General features: G+C 43.6%; 2 protein-coding genes across 3 annotated transcripts in view; both read right to left on the bottom strand.

The window, feature by feature from the left end:
• Window positions 1-21,088, bottom strand: part of LOC100409913 (IQ domain-containing protein F5-like) — a 60,829-nt gene that overhangs the window by 21,141 nt on the left and 18,600 nt on the right. For both annotated transcript variants that reach the window (XM_035275688.3, XM_078351051.1), the window contains exons 2-4: window positions 18,239-18,417; window positions 2,257-2,459; window positions 1,082-1,173 (exon numbers count right to left, since the gene is read on the bottom strand). In XM_035275688.3, the coding sequence (XP_035131579.1) occupies window positions 1,082-1,173; window positions 2,257-2,314 (150 nt within the window). In that variant the 5' untranslated portion in view covers window positions 2,315-2,459; window positions 18,239-18,417. The remainder of the gene's footprint in view (window positions 1-1,081; window positions 1,174-2,256; window positions 2,460-18,238; window positions 18,418-21,088) is intronic.
• The window catches only part of IQCF3 (IQ motif containing F3), a 56,670-nt gene that overhangs the window by 31,345 nt on the left and 4,237 nt on the right, over window positions 1-21,088 (bottom strand). The window lies entirely within an intron of this gene.

Genomic DNA, 21,088 nt, shown 5'->3' with positions numbered 1-21,088 from the left:
GCTGAGGTCCACTCCAGGCCCTGCTTATCTGGGGTGCACCTGTAGCAGCTGTGGAACAGTGAGGGATGCTACCAGTTTCTTCTTCTGCTATCTTTGTCCCAGAATGATGCCCACCCAATGTCAGTCTGATCAGTCCTTTTTGAGGTGACTCTGGATATACAGGGGTTAGGGAGCTGCATGAGGGGGCAGTCTGTACTTTATAGGAGCTCAAGTGCTGAGCTGTGAGCTCCATTGATCATTCAGGGCTGTTAGGCCAGTACATTTAACTCTGCTGCAGCAGAACTCATAAAACCCCCTTTTTTCCTCAGATGCTCTGTCTCGCGGAGTTAGGGTTAGGAGGCAGTCTAGTCACTATTTGCCTGCTGAGGCTCTGCCCTGTTGCTGTGGGGTCTGCCCTGTTGTCATGGGCTCCTCCCTGCTGCCATGGGCTCCGCCCTGTTGGCAGAGTCTCTCTGTTATGGTGGGTTGCCTTGGCAACGGCAGGCTGCATCAGCAATGGCAGTGTACCTCAGTAGAGGCGGAATGCCTCGGTAATGGCGGATGCCCCTCCCCCACCGAACTGCACCATACTGGGTTCAGCTGTGCCCACAGTGAAACTCTCAACCCTGAGCATTTCAAATCACCGTTTTGTTTGTCCCTGTGGGGGTGGGACCTGCCAAGCCTGATCACCTGGCTCCCTGCCTCAGAGTCCTTTTTTTTTTTTTAAGTTAAACGGTTGACCCTCTCCCAATTGTTTCAGTCACCTGCTGATAGGGCACCGGGATCTGTGTGATTTTCTGTGCAGCGACTCACTGTGCCGACTCAAACATCCCTTCCCGGGAATCTCCTGGTCTGGCTCACTGTCCAAGTCCCATTTAATCAGATGGATATGCTAATCTGCCCTCCCAAATCTCAGATTGCCAGTTTTACAGGGCACCCAGACCAGTGTGTTTTGTGCAGAGTGCCGCTGCGCTGCGGCACTGGCCAAAACGGCCATGCGAGCTGAAACAGCTGCGCTGGCATCCTGTGTCTCTCCTACAATTGGGAATTTCCCCGTTCTGTGGGCAACAAAGATCCCTCTGGAATTGCAGATTGCACTCACCCTCTGCATCTTCACTGAGAGCTGCAATCCTGATTTGCTCCTACCGCGCCATCTTCTTTTCTCCGCTCTACTGTATTGTTTATTTTCAGTTTCTTCAAGCAGAAATTTAAAAAGTATTTTGATCAGCTTTTCAGCAAAAGAACCATTTCAGCTCCTTAGCACATGATTACTAGAAGTGGGAGTCCCTCCATGCTGTATCCTTACCCAGTGCTTTATTTTCAACTTCCCTTCTCCTTCTGTTCACAAAATACATGTTTCTCTTTTAATCCAGCAAGAAAATCTCCGTATCTTGATAGATACTACAACAAATTCATGGTTATTTTTATTTCTACTATCTTTTGACTTATTGCTGTATTGCTTTATAATTTCCAGCTTTTCAATTTTTTTTTTTTTCATTTTCACTTTTGTTGTCTTTTGTTGAATTGGTAGGAAATTGTTTGGACTTTTATTCTTTTTTTTTTTTTTTTGAGACGGAGTCTCACTCTGTCTCCAGGCTGGAGTGCAGTGACGCGATCGCGGCTCACTGCAACCTCCACCTCCCTGGTTCAAGCGATTCTCCTGCCTCAGCCTCCTGAGTTGCTGAGACTACAGGTGCACACTGCCATGCCCAGCTAATTTTTGTATTTTTAGTAGAGACAGGGTTTTACCATGTTGGCCAGGCTGGTCTTGAGCTCTTGACCTCATGATCCACCCGCCTCGGCCTCCCAAAGTCCTAGGATCACAGGCTTGAGCAACCACGCCCGACTATTCTTTCTTCACTGAAGAAGTTGAGGCAGACTGCACTTGCCTGTCCAGCATTCATTCTCCTCATTTTCCTAACTAGTGGAACCAGGAATATTTGGGGTAGCAATATCTGCAGCCTGATGGCACCTCCAGGTATTTGTCATGCAGAATTCCAGGCACAACCACCTTACAAAGGGAGACATGCAAGAGCAGGCACGGCTTCCATCAGCGATGGCAGAAAGTTGTTTTCTCGCTACTTTGGGAGGAGGGGGGAGGGGACTACTCCTAAAGCTTCTGAAGAAAAGAGCCCCTAGAGGAATGAGGCGCAGGCCAAAGGCAATGGATCCTGAGCGAAATCTTTGCAATCTGCCCTTGCCAATGGTGTTGGCACCAGACTAAACTCTGGACCTGAAAATATGCTATGGCTGCTCTGCCGATCCCCACTGTCATACCTTCCAGCACACAGAATGGGCTTCGTGCTGAGGAAGACATCAACCAGCTGCAAGGCATGAAGACTCCTGTACCTCCCCACTGGCTGTCACACCACTTGTTCAGGGCCCACCATGGAAAGAGCCTGTGGAGGGTTGCAGACCTCAGACTTCTGAGATGGAGGTTCACACAGACATCTGAGGGACACAGGCTGAGTGTGAGGTACCTTGGGCATGGATGACAACACAGAGACAGTGAGAGACCACATGAGAGATGGTTGCACCATAGGTGCCCAGAGACAGAGGGACACTTAGCAAACCAGTGACCCAGCAGCACCCACCCAAAGCAGACCAGCAGAGGGTGAGGCAGCCTAGGGGAGGACAGAGAGGGGAAGTAGGGGTGGAGGAAGAGCACGGCTGTTTCTGAGGCTGTGGTAGGATTTAGAGGCTGTGTGCCCAGTGACCTCCAGGAGCAGAGGGACAGCCCTTCCCCCTGCCTACCCCTCATCCTCTGTTTGTTTACCTGCCCCCATGCCACCCCCACCACCATCCTTCCACACCCCTTGAGTCTCTTTCTCCTCCCCCATCTCATGCCTGGTTCTCCCAGAAGTGGCCAGCAGAGGGGAGGGAAGCCTTCTTATGCAGCCGGAGGGTGGGGAGGCGGCAGACATAGCTGCTGCCCTTAACTCCTGCTCTGGCTTCCCCAGGGGCTGGCTCTGGCTGGCTGCTCCCCCATTGCCTCCCCCACAGTAAGGCACAGTGTCTGTCCTGCTGTTGCACAGCTAAAGTGCCCTGTCCTCCTGGCTCCATGCCAAGCACGCTGCTTGTCCTGAGGGCCCAGCCGAGCACAGGCCTGTGGAATCCTGGCCTTCCCAGCTGGCCCTGGCTGCAGCCAGACTCTCTGACGTCCTGCTCTGAATGAAGATGCCTGGACAGGGGCCATGAAAAAATAAAGCCCAGTTTCTACACTCCCTGGGGAAAGGGGTTGAAACAGCCCTCCTGCCTCCGTTGACATCCCAGTCAGCCTGAGCACTAGTGTCTTTTTTAGAGACAAGTTTCACCAGGTCTGACAGCAGGAGCAGCAGCAGAGGGTCAGCCTGGGCCAGGCCTTCTATGCAACAGCTCTCCCACAAGTGGCCATCAGCCTGGCGAGTCTCGGGTTAGCCAGGTTTTCCTACAGCCAGGCCTATGTCATGGAATTCTCTACTTTAAGTTCCATCTGGCTTGCTGTGACTTTGCAGACTGGGCAGGTGTGATAGGAAGTGAGAAGGTTCTGGTAATATTGTCCGGGGCTCTGAATCCAACTACAAAAGATGGGTCTTGTGGTATGCTGACAAATGGGCCTCTAAAAGATATGCACAGGAAACCCCTGGAATCTGTGACTGCTATCTATGACAAAAGATGCGATTAACTTAAGGACCTTGTGACGAAGGGTTTATCCTGGATTATCTGTGTGGGACCTAAATACCGTCACAGGTGCCCCTGAAAGAGAATGGCAGAGGAAGTTTTAAGAGAGACACACCTTAGACAAAGCAATGTGAAGAGGAAGGCAGAGACTGGAGGGATGTGACCTCAAGCTAAGGAATGCGGGGAACTACCAGCAGCTGTAAGTGACAGGGAAGGAAATCTCCCCAGAGCTTCTGAGAAGAATCTGGCCCTCTTGACACCTGGATTTCAGCCTCTAGCCTCCAGAACCGTAAGAGAACATATTTCTCTTGTTTTAAGTCACCAGGTAAGTGGTAATTGTTACAGAAGCCACATAAACAAATAGACCATTTATTTTATTTATTATTTTTTTTTTGAGACAGACTTTCACCTTTGTCACTCAAGCTGGAGTGCAGTGGCACGATCTCTTCTTACTGCAACCTCTGCCTCCCGGGTTCAAGTGATTCTTCAGCCTCAGCCTCCCAAGTAGCTGAGATTACAGGTGCCTGCCACCACGCCCGGCTAATTTTTGTATTTTTAGTAGCGATGGGGTTTTGTCATGTTGGCTATGCTGGTCTTGAACTCCTGACCTCAGGTGATCCATACACTTCAGCCTCCCAAAGTGCTGGTATTAAGGCATGATCCACTGCTCTCTCCCTAGACCTCTTAACTTTTAAGTAAACCAATAAATTCCCTTTTTTGGCTTCCAAGTCTATTTTCTGTCATTTGCAACCAAAAGAGTCTTAATTTAGACAATAGCTTAAGAGAAGGGAGACAGGCAAAAGGAAAGGATGGAGTGTTAGACAGGGGTCGGCGGATGAGAGAACGACACTTTAAGGGCAGAGGAAAGGAGGACAATGCGTGTCTGCCAGTGTGATGATGTGAATACTTTTGTGGGAAGAAAAAGACTGATGGAGGTAGCACAGCGATGGAAATTTTATCCAGGCCACAGTGGTGACAGTAATAATTGGCAGAGCTGCTGTGGTCGGAATGTTTATGTCCTTTCAAAATTCATATGTTGAAACCTAGTCTCTAATGTAATAGTATTAAGAGGTGGGGCTTTGGGAGGCTCTATCCTCATGAATGGGATGAGTATTCTTATAAAAGCACCTGGGAAGATGGCGCTGTGAGAACAACCCAGGATCGGAGTTCTCGTTGTGTCTGCGGAGAGGTGAGTCTGAGCTGCATTTCCAGACTGATCTTTGTTGCCCACGGAACGGGGAAATTCCCAAGTGAAGAGGAGACGCGGGACGCCAGGCAGATATTCCGCCTGGCGAAGCTGGCAGCCGGGGTGGCGGCGGCCGGCCCTACCCAGTGCTCCCCACAGGGCGCACTTGTCCGGGTGCCCCGTTGAACCGGAAACCGGAGACGTGAGAGGGCTGGACTGAGACTGAGCTAGACTTGGACAGTGGGCCAGCCCAGGGGATTGCAGGAACAGAGCGTTAGGATTGGCCCAGTGGGACGAACAAAACCGCGATTTCAAACAAGCCCCGTGCAGACGGCCCGAGACGCTCTGAGGGGGAGGGGCGGCCACCATTACCGAGGCAACCCTTCCCTACTGAGATACACGCCCACTGCTGACGCAGCCAGCCGTTGCCGAGGCAACACGCTACAACAGGGAGACTCCGCCGCAGGGCGTGGCGGAGAACAGCAGAACAGCGGAGCCAGGGCGAGCCTCACAACAGCAGGGCAGAGCCTCGGCAGGCAAACAGTGGCTAGTCTGCATCCTAGCTGGGCAGGACCTTAACGGACATCCAAAAATAAAGCCCAAACCCCTCAACACAGAGCATTTGAGAAAAAAAAGGGTTTTTTTAATGAGCTCTGTTGCAGCAGAATCAAACATAGCAGCCTAACAGCCCTGAATGAACAACACAGCTCACAGCTCAGCAATTAAACCCCTATAAAGTACAAACTGTCTCCTCAAGCAGCTCCCTGACCCCTCTATATCCAAAAGACTGATATTAGGCAGGCACCATCCTGGGACAAAGATAGCAGAAAAAGAAACTAGTAGCATCCCTCGCTGTGCCACAGCTGCTAGAGGTGCACCCCAGACAAGCAGGGTCTGGAGCGGACCTCAGCAGTCGTACAGCGAAGGGGCTAGACTGGTAGAAGGAAAACCAAGCAACAGAAATACTTCATCATCAACATTCAGGGTGTCCACTCAGAGACCCAATCGAAAAGTCAGCAACTACGCAGACGACCAGCGGACAAATCCACAAAGATGGGAAGAAACCAGCGCAAAAAGGAGGAAAATACCCGAAACCAGAACACCTCGCCTCCTAGAAAGGACCAAAACTCCTCACCAGCAAGGGAACAAAGCTGGACGGAGAATGACTGCGACGAAATGACGGAATTAGACTTCAGAAGATGGATAATGAGAAACTTTGGTGAGCTAAAAGATCATGTATTAAACCAATGCAAAGAAACTAAGAACCTTGAGAAAAGATTTGAAAAAAGATTTGAGGAAATGATAACAAGAATGGATAACTTAGAGAGGAATATGAATGAATTAAAGGAGCTGAGAAACACAATACGAGAACTTCGCGAAGCATGCACAAGTTTCAATAGCCGAATTGACCAAGCAGAAGAAAGAATATCTGAAGTCGAAGACCAACTCAATGAAATAAAACGAGAAACCAAGATTAGAGAAAAAACCGCAAAAAGGAATGAACAAAGTCTCCAAGAAATGTGGGACTATGTGAAAAGACCTAACCTACGTTTGATAGGTGTACCAGAAGGGGACGAAGAGAATGAATCCAAGCTGGAAAATACTCTTCAGGACATCATCCAGGAAAACTTCCCCCACCTAGCAAGACAGGCCAACACTCAATTGCAGGAAATTCAGAGAACACCACAAAGATATTCCGCAAGAAGAGCAACCCCAAGGCACATAATCGTCAGATTCAATAGGGTTGAAATAAAGGAGAGAATACTAAGGGCAGCCAGAGAGAAAGGTCGGGTCACCCACAAAGGGAAGCCCATCAGACTCACAGCAGATCTCTCGGCAGAAACACTACAAGCCAGAAGAGAGTGGGGGCCAATATTCAACATTCTTAAAGAAAAGAACTTTCAACCCAGAATTTCATATCCAGCCAAACTGAGCTTCAGAAGTGAAGGAAAAATAAAATTCTTTGCGAACAAGCAAGTACTCAGAGATTTTGTCACCACCAGGCCTACTTTACAAGAGCTCCTAAAAGAGGCACTACACATAGAAAGGATCAACCAGTACCAGCCATTCCAAAATCACACTGAATGCTAAAGAGCATCAACATAATGAAGAATCTACAACAACTAACAGGCAAAACAGCCACTTAGCATCAAAATGGCAGTATCAAATTCACACATAACAATATTAACCCTAAATGTAAATGGACTAAATGCACCAATCAAAAGACACAGACTGGCAAATTGGATAAAAATCCAAAACCCATCAGTGTGCTGTATCCAGGAAACCCATCTCACATGCAAGGATACACAAAGGCTCAAAATAAAGGGATGGAGGAAGATTTACCAAGCAAATGGAAAGCAAAAAAAAGCAGGAGTTGCAATTCTCATCTCCGATAAAATAGACTTTAAAGCAACAAAGATCAAAAGAGACAAAGAAGGCCATTACAGAATGGTAAAAGGATCGATACAAGAAGAGCTAACGATCCTAAACATATATGGACCCAATGCAGGAGCACCCAGATACATAAGGCAAGTTCTTAAGGACTTACAAAAGGACTTAGACTCCCACACAATAATAGTGGGAGACTTTAACACCCCACTGTCAATACTAGACAGATCTACCAGACAAAAAATCAACAAGGATATCCAGGGCTTGAACTCAGACCTGGAGCAAGCAAACCTGATAGACATTTACAGAACTCTCCACCCCAAATCCACAGAATACACATTCTTCTCAGCACCACATCACACCTACTCTAAAATTGACCACATAATTGGAAGTAAAGCACTGCTCAACAAATGCAAAACAACTGAAATCATAACAAACAGCCTCTCAGACCATAGTGCAATCAAGTTAGAACTCAGAATTCAGAAACAGACCCAGAACCGCACAGCTTCATGGAAACTGAACAACTGGCTCTTGAATGTTGACTGGGTAAACAACGAAATGAAGGCAGAAATAAAGAAGTTCTTCAAAACCAATGAGAACGAAGACACAACGTGCCAGAACCTCTGGGACACATTTAAAGCAGTCTCTAGAGGAAAGTATATAGCAATAAGTGCCCATATGAGGAGAATGGAGAGATACAAAATTGACACCCTATCGTCAAAATTGAAAGAGCTAGAGGAGCAAGATCAAAAAAACTCAAAACCCAGCAGAAGACAAGAAATAACTAAGATCAGAGCTGAGCTGAAGGAGATTGAGACACGAAAAACCCTTCAAAAAATCAATAAATCCAAGAGCTGGTTTTTTGAAAAGATCAACAAAATAGACAGACCACTAGCCAGATTGATTAAAAAGAAAAGAGAGAACAACCAAATAGATGCAATAAAAAATGATAAAGGGGAAATCACCACAGATTCCACAGAAATTCAAACCATCATCAGAGAATATTACAAACAACTCTATGCGCATAAACTAGTAAACCTGGAAGAAATGGACAAATTCCTGGATTCCTGTGTCCTCCCTAGCCTAAACCAGGAGGAAGCTGAAACTATGAATAGACCAATAACAAGGTCTGAAGTTGAGGCAGCAATTAAGAGCCTACCACACAAAAAAAGCCCAGGTCCAGACGGGTTCACAGCCGAATTCTACCAGACACACAAGGAAGAGCTGGCACCATTTCTTCTAAAACTATTTCAAACAATCCAAAAAGAGGGAATCCTTCCCAAATCATTTTATGAGACCAACATCATTCTGATACCAAAACCCGGCAGAGACCCAACAAGAAAAGAAAACTTCAGGCCAATATCCATGATGAACATAGATGCAAAAATCTTCAATAAAATATTGGCAAGCCGATTGCAACAGCAAATCAAAAAACTTATTCATCATGATCAAGTAGGATTCATCCCGGGGATGCAAGGCTGGTTCAACATACGCAAGTCTATAAACGTAATTCACCACATAAACAGAACCAAAAACAAAAACCACATGATTATCTCAATTGACGCAGAGAAGGCATTTGACAAAATTCAACAGCCCTTTATGCTAAAAACCCTCAATAAACTCGGTATCAATGGATATCTCAAAGTAATAAAAGCTATTTATGACAAACCAACAGCCAATATCATACTGAATGGGCAAAAACTGAAAGCATTCCCTTTGAAATCTGGCACTAGACAAGGATGCCCTCTTTCACCACTCCTATTCAATATAGTACTGGAAGTTCTAGCCAGAGCAATCAGGCAAGAAAAAGAAATAAAGGGTATTCAAATAGAAAAGGTGGAAGCCAAATTGTCTCTATTTGCAGACGACATGATAGTATACCTAGAAGACCCCATTGCCTCAGCCCAAAAACTCCTGAAACTGATAAGCAACTTCAGCAAAGTCTCAGGATATAAAATAAATGTGCAAAAATCACAAGCATTCATCTACACCAATAACAGACTTAAAAAAAGCCAAATCAAGAGCGAACTGCCATTCGCAATTGCTACAAAAAGAATAAAATACCTTGGAATACAACTCACAAGGAACGTAAGAGACCTCTTCAAGGAGAACTACAAACCACTGCTCAACGAAATCAGAGAGGACACAAACAGATGGAGAAACATTCCATGTTCATGGTTAGGAAGAATTAATATCGTGAAAATGGCTATACTGCCCAAAGTAATTTACAGAATCAACGCTATCCCCATCAAGCTACCATTGACTTTCTTCACAGAACTGGAAAAAACCACCATGAACTTCATATGGAACCAAAAGAGAGCCCACATAGCCAAGTCAATTCTAAGCAAAAAGAACACAGCGGGGGGCATCACACTACCGGATTTCAAACTATACTACAAGGCTACAGTAATCAAAACAGCATGGTACTGGTACCAAAACAGCGATATAGACCAATGGAACAAAACAGAGGCACCGGAGGAAACACAACATACATACAACTATACAATCTTTGATAAACCTGACAAAAACAAGCAATGGGGAAAGGATTCCATGTTTAACAAATGGTGTTGGGAAAACTGGCTAGCCATGTGCAGAAAGCAGAAACTGGACCCCTTCCTGAAACCTTACACTAAAATTAACTCCAGATGGATTAAAGACTTAAACATAAGACCTGGCACCATAAAAACCCTAGAAGAAAATCTAGGCAAAACTATCCAGGACATAGGAGTAGGCAAGGACTTCATGAACAAAACACCAAAAGCATTGGCAACAAAAGCCAAAATAGACAAATGGGACCTAATGAAACTCCACAGCTTCTGCACGGCAAGAGAAACAGTCACTAGAGTGGATCGGCAACCAACAGAATGGGAAAAAATTTTTGCAGTTTACCCATCTGACAAAGGGCTGATATCCAGAATTTACAAAGAACTCAAACAGATTTACAGGAAAAAAACAAACAAGCCCATTCAAAAGTGGGCAAAGGATATGAACAGATACTTTACGAAAGAAGACATATATGAGGCCAACAATCATATGAAAAAATGCTCATCGTCACTGATCATCAGAGAGATGCAAATCAAAACCACATTGAGATACCATCTCACGCCAGTTAGAATGGCGATCATTAAAAAATCTGGAGACAACAGATGCTGGAGAGGATGTGGAGAAAAAGGAACACTTTTACACTGTTGGTGGGAGTGTAAATTAGTTCAACCATTGTGGAAGACGGTGTGGCGATTCCTCAAGGCCTTAGAAATAGAAATTCCATTTGACCCAGCAATCCCATTACTGGGTATATATCCAAAAGACTATAAATCGTTCTACTATACGGACACATGTACACGAATGTTCATTGCAGCACTGTTTACAATAGCAAAGACCTGGAATCAACCCAAATGCCCATTGATAATAGACTGGATTGGAAAAATGTGGCACATATACACCATGGAATATTATGCAGCAATCAGAAATGATGAGTTTGTGTCATTTGTAGGGACATGGATGAATCTGGAGAACATCATCCTCAGCAAACTGACACAAGAACAGAAAATGAAACACCGCATATTCTCACTCATAGGCGGGTGATGAAAAATGAGAACACATGGACACAGAAAGGGGAGTACTAAACACTGGGGTCTATTGGGGGGAAAAGGGGAGGGCCAGTGGGAGGGGGTGGTGGGGAGGGATAGCCTGGGGAGAAAAGCCAAATGTGGGTGAAGGGGAGAAGAAAAGAAAGCACACTGCCATGTGTGTACCTACGCAACTGTCTTGCATGCTCTGCTCATGTACCCCAAAACCTATAATCCAATAAAAAATTTAAAAATAAATAAATAAAAGCACCTGGAGGGAGCCATTTTGCCCTTCTATCATGTGAGAACACACATCTATCCCTTGTGAGGTCAGAGCCACAAGGTGCCATCCATAAAACAGAGCAAGCCTTCACCTTCATCTGCTGACACATTGATCTTGGACTTCCCAGTGTCTGAACTGTGAGAAATAAATTTCTACATCCTACATCCCATGCCTGGATCTCCCAGAAGTGGCCAGGGACACATGCTGAGAGGGAGGGGCTGTATGCTCTGCTATAAACTTACCCAGTCTGGGGTATTTTTATAGCACAGCATGAATGGCATAAGACAAGAGCCATTATAATAATAAACTAGGGAGTAGGAACATCACGATGTTCTCAACTGTGTGTGTGAGTGTGTGCATGCATGAGGTGTGGGGGAGTCAGAGAGGGACAGAGAAACAGAGACAGAGAGAGTTTAAGCTAATCTGAGACATGACCTAGGAATTGTCAACCTAAGGTTGCCTGAAAACCTAAATGATGAGGCATTAGCTTTCTGAGAGAAAAGAGGAGCAAAAGTGATGATAAGTCAAATGCCAATAACTTATAGAGCAAGAATAGAACCTACTCATTTATGCCAAGACATAGAGAGCCTGGCTGTATACTAAGAGGAGACAAGGTAACACAGAGTTGGAGGCAGAGGGTTAGAAAAGGTAGAATTTGCCTAAGCAGGCAAGGAGAAAGTGAAAGAAGAAGTAAGTGGCTCTTTCTCAAATCCATGAAGCTGCTGAATGTGGAGACAAACCCTTTCTCAGTGCACGGAATGGCAAGTGTTCAGCTGTGGGGGATGTTCAGTTGCGAGGGGGCATGTCCAGCCATGGATGGGGATGACTAGTCATTGGTGATTACGTTCAGTCAGGAAGGAGATGTCTAGCCATGACTGGATGTGCAGACATGGGAGGATTTACAGCCATAGGTGGAGAAGTCTAGCCATTGGTAGCATGTTCAGCCATGGAGGAATGTCCACACATTGGCAGAATGTCCATCCATGGAGGAGGCACTCCCAGCCACGGTGAAGACGTCCAGCTATGGGTGGATGTGCAGTAATGGGAGGAGGTCGAGCCATTGGGGCAATACTCAGCCACGATTAGGGTATCTGTCCACGAGTAAAAAGTCTGTCAAGAGCTCAGCTGAGCTAAGAGAGCTGAACTGAGAGGCATCAGAAGAGGTGATTAAGACAACAAGCCAAGATGAAGGTAACAGTGAAACTGTTACTTACTTACTGCAATACAAGCAGGAGGCTAAACTGGAGCCAGTGCCCACTCTCCCACATCCTTTTCCCCCACGGAACAGCATACCGGTTGAGGGTCATAGATCAGCATAGATGCGGGGGAGGGCAGTCTCACTGCCAAAGGAGCCCTGAATTAAAGGCTTCTGCAGTTTTATGAACCCAGGGGCAGGGACAAAGGAAAGAGTGAAGGGCTAGGAGTGGGAACATACTGGGTACGAAGTCAGAGCAGAGAAAAATATCTTTAAGCCCACCACAACCCATTCAATTAAGGCGGTATTGGCAGAGGCGCCTAGAGAAAGCCTCAGCTGAAGGTCCGCAAGAATGAGGCCTCCATATGAAGCTGCCTGGGCTACAGTGAGATATTAGTAAAAACATAGCAAGCCACAGGGGCCTTATTCCTTAACTGTAACTCGTTCAGAGGTTGCAATGCATTGGCTGCACACCAAGTCTGATGCAGGGAGAGCAGCCTTCTTCCATGAGGCCTGCCAAATAATGCTTTTGTTGATGCCTATGTTTGGGCCTGAAAATATCAGAGGAGCTGGACTCTTCAATGTCCATGCGTGAGGAGGGTGTCCAGCTATGAACGGGAATGTCCACCCTTGAATGGGGATATCCACCCAAGGGGGAGCATGACCAGCTATGCATGTATGTAGATTTCCACCAATACACCAGGATAACGAAACGCGAACACGTCTAATTACGTGTAGAGTTGTCTGTTCAAGGAGATAAACAACCATGCATGGGATTGAGCTCCCAGCAGAAGGAATGTCTAACCATGTATGAAGATTTGTCCAGTAATGTGAGAGAATATCCATTCTTGAACAGAAGTATCTAAGCATCGTACCAAGGCTGGACATTTGGACTTCGGCTCTGACATACATCATGTCAGCCTTGGCCTGTTTCTAATTTACAGAGTGTGTCAGTGGAATATGGTCATCGTCAGCCTGGAATGGAAGTCCCTGGAGTCTGAAGACTTAAGGAGTCTGTGAGACACAAAAACACAGACCAGATCTTTATTAGAAAATGGAGTCAGTTTTCCTCACAAGGACTCTTCACACCAAGATTTCAGTGTGGAACGCAGCTGATTGGAAGTGATTTCATATTGTTCCTGGAAAAGGCTGTGGGTCTGGAAGATTTTCTATCAATAATGGGCCTGGATCATTCACCACAGCACTTGGCAGAGGTGTGGGTGGATATACCACATGCAAAGCGAAACTGCAGCCTGACCACCTGGTTTATATAGAATCCCCACCTCCACCTCCACCTCCAAGATGCCAGCCATTTCTGATCCAGCAGCCTTGCCAGTCTTGGCCTCAACCAGTACTAAATGATCACAGTTAAGAGCACAGCATACAACAGTGCATCGTACTTGAGCAAAATCTTCACAGTTGCTTTGTTCTGCTGTGTGTTCTTTAGTATTTAGAAAGCATAGGTACTTAGAGAAATAAAACTACCTACACCTCAGCCCCAGTGTCTGCCAAGAAGGGACACCGGTTCTCTTTTAACAATCGACCCTTCCTTGGGTAGTTCCAGAGAAACGGGCAGGTGCCAATATAAATCTGGAGGTTTTGATTTGTGTCCTGCTTCTTGCAGATGATGACCACAAGTACCTACATCCTCATCTGAAAGAGAGACGCATCTGTCCTTTTCTCCTCACAGGTGCAGGGTCTAGGAGAAAGCAGATGATGAACAGGAGAATACCACGTCCGTCTGAGGAACATTGTTCATGATACTAATAGCTTTTCGATTTCTTGGACTTTATTATTTTTCTTGATCTTTAATTCCTTTTTCATTATTTCCTTCTCTCTATTATTTTTCTCTTTCTACTCTTACTGGTTTTAAATTGCTTTTGTAATTTTAAGATAAGTAATTAGCTCATTGGTTTTCTACCTTTCCTAATGCATACATTTGAAATAATAAGTTTCCCTCTAAGCAAGCTTTAGCTGCTTCCTATAGTTTTGAATATTTAGTATTTTTTATCATTTGGTTTAAAATATCTTCAGTTAAAGTAACTTCTAATTACTATTTTGATGTCTTCTTTGACTTCTGAGTTGTAAAGAGGTATGTTGGTTAATTTCTAGAAATTTGGAAAATTTCTAGTTGTTTTCATTATTATTGATTTCTGGCTTATTTCAACTGTGCTCAAAGAACATAAATCTATATGATTTACATTTTTAAAAATTTGTTGAGGCTTGCTTTAAGGCTCAGAATATTGTCAATTTTGGTAAATATTCAATATGCGTTTGAAAATAATGATTCAAGCACAGCAGTAGGGTGCAGTGTTCTATATATGCTGATCAAGTCATTGTTGTTAATTGTATTGTTTAAATATTCACTATCCTTACTTACTAATTACTTTTCTTCTTATTCTATCAGACACTGAAAGAAGTATGTTAGAAAGGCCCACTACATTGTAAGTGTGCACATTTCTCATTGCGAGTCTGTCAATTCTTGATTTACATATTTTAAACCTATCTTATTAGGTGCACACAAATTTAGAATTAGTATATCAACCTGTGGGTGAATATTTATCACTGTGAAATGGGCATCTTTATTTCTAGATGATTTTGCCTTAAAATATGCTTTGTATGGTGTCATTAATTAGACCGAGTTTCTTTGGTGTGTTTGCCTGGTTTATAATTCTCCACCTTTTTACTTTCAGTCTTTCTAAATCTTTGTATTTCAGAGATTCCTCTTATAAGCAGCATGCTCTTTTGCTTGAAATCCGGTCTGACAATCTTTATCTTCCAGTCAGAGCCCTTTGTCCATTGATGTTTAATGTAATTATTGGTATATGTATGTTTCAATTTACGGTCTTACTATTTGCTTCCCATTCGCTTCATCTGTTATGTTTTCTTTCCTCTCTCTCTCTCTCCTTTCTTTCCTTCTTTTGACTTGATTTTTTTTTTTTTATTATTCCATTTCCCCCACTACCCTCAACCTCATTAACTTGGAAGTTAAACACTATTTTTTTTTTTTTACTATTTACTCAGTGATTACCTCAGACCAGCACTGCCCAATAGAAATATAATGAATGTTTGCAAATACAATAATATATGTAATCTGAGAGACATATATGTAATTTTTAATTTTCTAATATCCACAATAAAAAAGGAAAAGAAACAGGTGAACTTAATTTTAATAATACATTTTATTTAATTCAACCTATCAAAAAATATCATTTCAACATGTAATCAATATAACATTAGTGATGGTACCATTTTCCTTTCTTTCATTTTCCTTTTTTCTTTTCTTGCACTATGTCTTTGAGATCTGATGTATATTTCACATGTACAGCACATCTGAAGTAGGACTAGTCACATTTCTAAGTGCCAATAGCCACATGTGGCTAGGGGCTACCATAGTTAACAAAGCAGCCTTGTAATACAATCTGCATCCTTAACTTATCAAAGTCTAACACAAATACAGTACTTTGACCGTAACTCTTCTCAGACATTCAAGAAGCTCAGAACATTTTTATTTTATTTAATCCTCTTCCCAAATTATATAATTATTGCTTAATGTGGCATATTCATTAGAATTTTTCCAAATATTTACTATTTGCATTGATTCTGAATCTGTCTGCCATTTAGGCTCTGAAGAATACCCTTTTGTATTTCTTTAAGTGTGATTAATTTTCTCAACTTTTGTTTAAAAAAGTCCTGTATTTCACCCTAATCATTGAAGGATGATTTCAACAGGTAGGTCAGCAGCTTTTTTGTTTTGTTTGTTTGTTTGTTTTTATTTTGTTTTGTTTTGGAGACAGTCTTGTTCTGTCACCAGGCTGTAGTGCAGTGTGTCACGGTCCTGGCTCAGTGCAACCTCTGCCTCCCGGGTTCAAGTGATTCTCCTGCCTCAGCCTCCCAAGTAGCTGGGACTACAGGTGTGTGCCACCATGCCCAGCTAATTTTTGTATTTTTAGTAGAGATGGGGGGTTTCACCATGTTGGCCAGGATGGTCTTGATCTCTTGACCTTATGATCCACCCGCCACAGCCTCCCAAAGTGCTGGGATTACAGGCGTGAGCCACTGCGCCTAGCCATTCAGTAATTATTTATTGCTTTCAGTACTTGGACGATGTAATTTCAGGGTCTTCTTGCTTCCATTGCTTTTGTTAAAAAGTCAACTATTAGTCTAACTCTTGCTTCTTTGAAGTAATCTTGTTCTTTATCATTTTGAGAACATAATCTACATGATTTACATTTTTTGAAACTTCTCGAGGCTTCCTTTAAGACTCAGTATATGGTCAATTTTGATAAAACAGTTTTTGGCTTTCACCAGTTATGTGTCAATATGTGTGAGAGGGTTTTGTTTTGTTTTGTTTTTTTCTGCTTGGGATTTATAGGGCTTCTTGAATCTGTAGTTTTATATCTTTTCTAAGTTTTGAAAATTTCTCAGCTATTCTCTCTTTAAATATGGCTTTTGCTTCATTCTTACTCCTTTTCTTCTGGGATGAGATTCTAATGAGATGTGTTTGTCCTTTTCATTGTATCCTGTGTCTCTTATTCTTTCTTGTAATTCCATCCTTATGTCCCTCTGTGCTTTATTCTATATATTTTCTCCTAATCTATCTTCCAGTTTAGTAATTCTCTCTTTGTCTAATCTGCTGAAACTCATCCATTGAGTTTTTAATTGAGTTATTGTGTTTTTCTGTTCTAAAATTCCCATAGGATATTTTCTGAAAGATTTCAATTTTCTGCTGAGTCCTCATTTTGCCTTCGATTTTCTTTAACACACGAGGGCATAATGTGCTTACAATTTTTAAAATGTGTATAACTACATGACCTGGATCCTCTATGAGTCTGTTTTTATTGTCAATTATTTCTCTTGTTTTCAAGTGTTTTGGGTGGAGGTTGTTTGTTTCATTTTTAAGTTTGGGGTTTTTTTTATGGAGTGCTGGATGGTTGTATAAGAAAAATTTTCAAAATAAGTTGAGGTCTGGTATTATGCTACCTTCCTTCCCAGATGATTTACATTTGCTTCTGGTACATGGCTGGAGCATTAGCAATAATAGATCACTTTAATCCAGTTTCAGAGATTAGGATGTGAAACAGGGCTTCCACCATGGGAAATGCTGGCCTAATTTAAATCCACCTTTCTCCTGGTATGATATAGCCCTCTTGACTTCCACCCTTAAACACTGGGGATTTACTAGTGTGTCCCCAACCTTAGCAGGCCTGGTCGCCAACTTCGGGGCCTCCTCACACAGAAACTGTCAAAAATTCTGCCCAAAATTTCAGCTCCTTGGCTTTCCCGCTGCCTTCTCACCACCCCTCCCACTCCCTCTACCACTACTCAAGAAGATGAGGAACAAGATGCAATGCTTACTGATCGGGGTGATCCTTTTTATTTTTGGGTTCTGGATCCACACAGGAGGCACAGCTCAGCATCCTTAGGACACTTAAGTTTCTGATAGTAATAATCTGGGTGTCTTTTATTTGTATGGAACACCTACTTACCTTCTGCTTCCCTTAAAATATTTCTTCAACTTTTTGGGTCTCAATTATAGTTGCCTATTCATTTTTGTAGTGATTTTATAGAGAAAGATATAGATGTGCATAAGATATAATTCTTTCTCCTTTTGGCTTAGAACAATGACATCCACAACCCAAGCTGCCTAATCAGTCTCAGAGTCTAAGAATTTCCAGGGTCCCTCTCATGCCGGGATAGTCACGGGATACTTCTGCTGATTGGGTGGATATGGTTATGCTTCCTATAGCCCAAAGCTTGTTTCTAGATGGTTCAGTCACCAGGCATGGGTAAAGGTGATGAAAAATTATGAGATCGAAAGTGACTACAGCCCAGGGATTAGGATGCTGACCATATAGCTGGGTCTTCTTCAGGGAGAGGTTCTATGGACAGGAATGAAACACTTGTCTGTTTCCCTCCTGTCAAAGATAGGATGGGGTGTAAGTAAAAATACATGAAATCTGAATCCCATCACTCACCAGGTTCTCCTTCTGTGTGGTCTGTGCACAGTTCTTTCCTGATGTAGTTTTTTAAGATGATAGAGGCTGGGGTTGGTAGCTCATGCTTATAATCCCAGCACTTTGGGACGCCAAGGCAGGTGGATCGTTTGAGCCCAGGTATTCAAAATCAGCCTGGGCAACACGGCGAGATCTCATATCTACAAAAAATTTAAAAATTAGCCAGAGCATAGTGGCACACTCTGTAATCCCAGCTACTCAGGAGGCTGAGGTGGGAGGATTGCTTGCGCCCAGGAGGCAGAGATTACAGTGAACCAAGATTGCATCACTACATTCCAGCCTGAGAGACAGAGTGAGACCATCTCAAAAAAAAAAAAAGAAAAAAGAAAAGAAGGACCAAGGCCACACTGCTCCTTGAGGGCCCTCTCTGTACCCTCTTCTCAGGCCCTAGCTGGCCCTGGACATGTTTCCGTTGGCCCTGATCTTTTGTCTTTGGGTCTGTTTTCTTTTATGTCCTGTGTGCACTTGAGGATTTCCCTCATGTCAAATCTAGATGCTCTCCAGCTCTCCTCAATGCCTCCCAGGGAGGCACACTATTCCTCTTTCTTTTAAAGGTTTCATACATGGGGAATGAAAAAAAAAGTGGTATGGTAACAAAGTTTATAGTTTTCATATAGCACTGATTCCCAACCCCTTGTTCCTTACTACACATGACACAGTATAGGGAACCCAGGTATTCTCACGCTTATTTTAATATATCAGGGCTGATGCCTCTATTTCCTTCCAATGGATGCCAGAAACCTCAAGATTAGCTGTGACAGCCAGCACCAGGTGGAGGGACAAGTCCCACTAGGACTTCCTGGCAGACCAGGTTCTCATGGACTTTACCCACCCATCTATGTGTCCACCATGGCACTGCGTCATAGCTGTGGCAAGAGAGTCAAAAGAAGATTTCATTTTATTTCCCTTTGTTACAAGAAGGATGGCTTCTCTTGAACTAGCTCACGTGATGGACGGCCAATACAAGATCAATACAAAGAAGAGTGTTGGGCAGATGCAGGCTTAAAAAGTCATAAAATGGTTGGGAGGCCGAAGCAGATAGATCACGAGGTCAACAGTTCAAGACCAGCCTGGCCAAAATGGTGAAACCCCGCCTCTACTAAAAATACAAAAATTAGCCGGGCGTGGTGGCAGGAGCCTATAATCCCAGCCACTTGGGAGGCTGAGGCAGAGAATTGCTTGAACCTGGGAGGCGGGGTTTGCAGTGAGCCAAGATCACTCCACTGTACTCCAGCCTGGGGAACAGAGCAAGACTCCATCTCAAAAAAAATTTAAAAAGTCATAAAATGGGTGGGGCACGGTGGCTCACACCTGTAATCCCAGCACTTTGGGAGGCCAAGGCAGGTGGATCATTTAAGGTCAGGAGTTTGAGATCAGCCTGACCAACATGGCAAAACCCTACCTCTACTAAAAACACAAAAATTAGCTGGGCATGGCAACGCACACCTGTAATCCCAGCTACTCAGGGGGGTGAGGCAGGAGAATTGCTTGAACCGGGAGGCGGAGGCTGTAATGAGCCGAGACTGACCCACTGTACTCCAGTCTGGGTGACAGAGCGATATGCTGTCTCAAACAAACAAATGAAAAAGTCGTAAAATGGAGCATCTCAAAGACTTGAATGGAATGCAAGGTAGCTGTGGGACTTCCTCAGGACTTCAGTGCCATTCACTCTGGGCTGGGCTCTCCAGTTTAGGCCGATGTTTTTATGCTCTAAGTGTTCTTGTTACCATTTCTTCATGATTGCTATTGTCTTTGTTTTCTCTGCCTTATAACATTGGTGGCTTCATACTTTTGGCTGGTCATGACCCCTCATGCATCAACGCATATGATCCTAAGCTCTGCCACTCTCTGCCCAATTGCCTCGATTTTCCACATTCAAATGTACGTACGTGTGTGTGTGTACTGAATTTTTCAAATATCCTATTGTCATATTTCTGTCCCCTTGATCCATGAGTGTCTGAAACAGGTATAAATGTAGAATTATCTACTTTTTAATTCTATCAGCCTTTTTATTTTTATATTTTGAAGTTATGCTGTGTACACACAAATTCCCAAATATTATAGCATCTTAGAATAGTGTTCCTGTCATTGGTTTACAACTGGAGTTGGCAAAGTTTTTCTATAAACAGCCAGGTAGTAAATAGTTTAGGCTTTGACAACCATTCAGTATCTGTCACAACTACTCTGAAGAGGGAAATTAAATAATCACAATGGTAGTCTGTAATTGCTACTAATAAAATTAAGTTGACTGTGTTGTGTTCAATATAAAACCTAACCCCCAGCTCTGCTTAAAATTAACTAACTCCCTGTGAAACCCACCTTGTCTATTCTCCCCACATTCTCAGCAAGGTTCCCAGGCATCTCAAGACTCCTGTTTTTCTTGCTGACCAGCTGCAAGGTCACAGGGCAAGATAACACCCAAAGAATGTACAATGTGTTTCTCAAAATGCTATTTTTCAAATGTAATGTTCATCACAAGATATGTTAGAAATTAATTAACTGTTCTCTGTTCTAGCTTCTGTAAACCTGTTAGCTGCTATGTCATCCTGGACGCATAAAAAGTACCCTATTTTCTTTCTCCTTTGCTCAGCCTTGGGATGCAAATCCGCTGAGCCGGTGGCCACCTTAATACAATCCTCCTGCTTCACCCATTGGTCTCTCCGGTTTCCTGGACTTTCTGCAACACTCAACCCTGCCATTGTACCTCAACAGCAATGTACAGACTACATGTAAACAAAAAGGAGTGACTGTGTTGCAATAAGATGTTATTTCTAAAAAAAGACAGTGGGTTCAACTGGCCCGCAGGCCACA

This window comes from Callithrix jacchus, chromosome 15, assembly GCF_049354715.1.
Source record: "Callithrix jacchus isolate 240 chromosome 15, calJac240_pri, whole genome shotgun sequence".
In the NCBI taxonomy this organism is placed as follows: Eukaryota; Metazoa; Chordata; class Mammalia; order Primates; family Cebidae; genus Callithrix; species Callithrix jacchus.
Note: the sequence above shows the minus strand (reverse complement) of the source record. Positions and strands in the feature narration are given on the sequence as shown.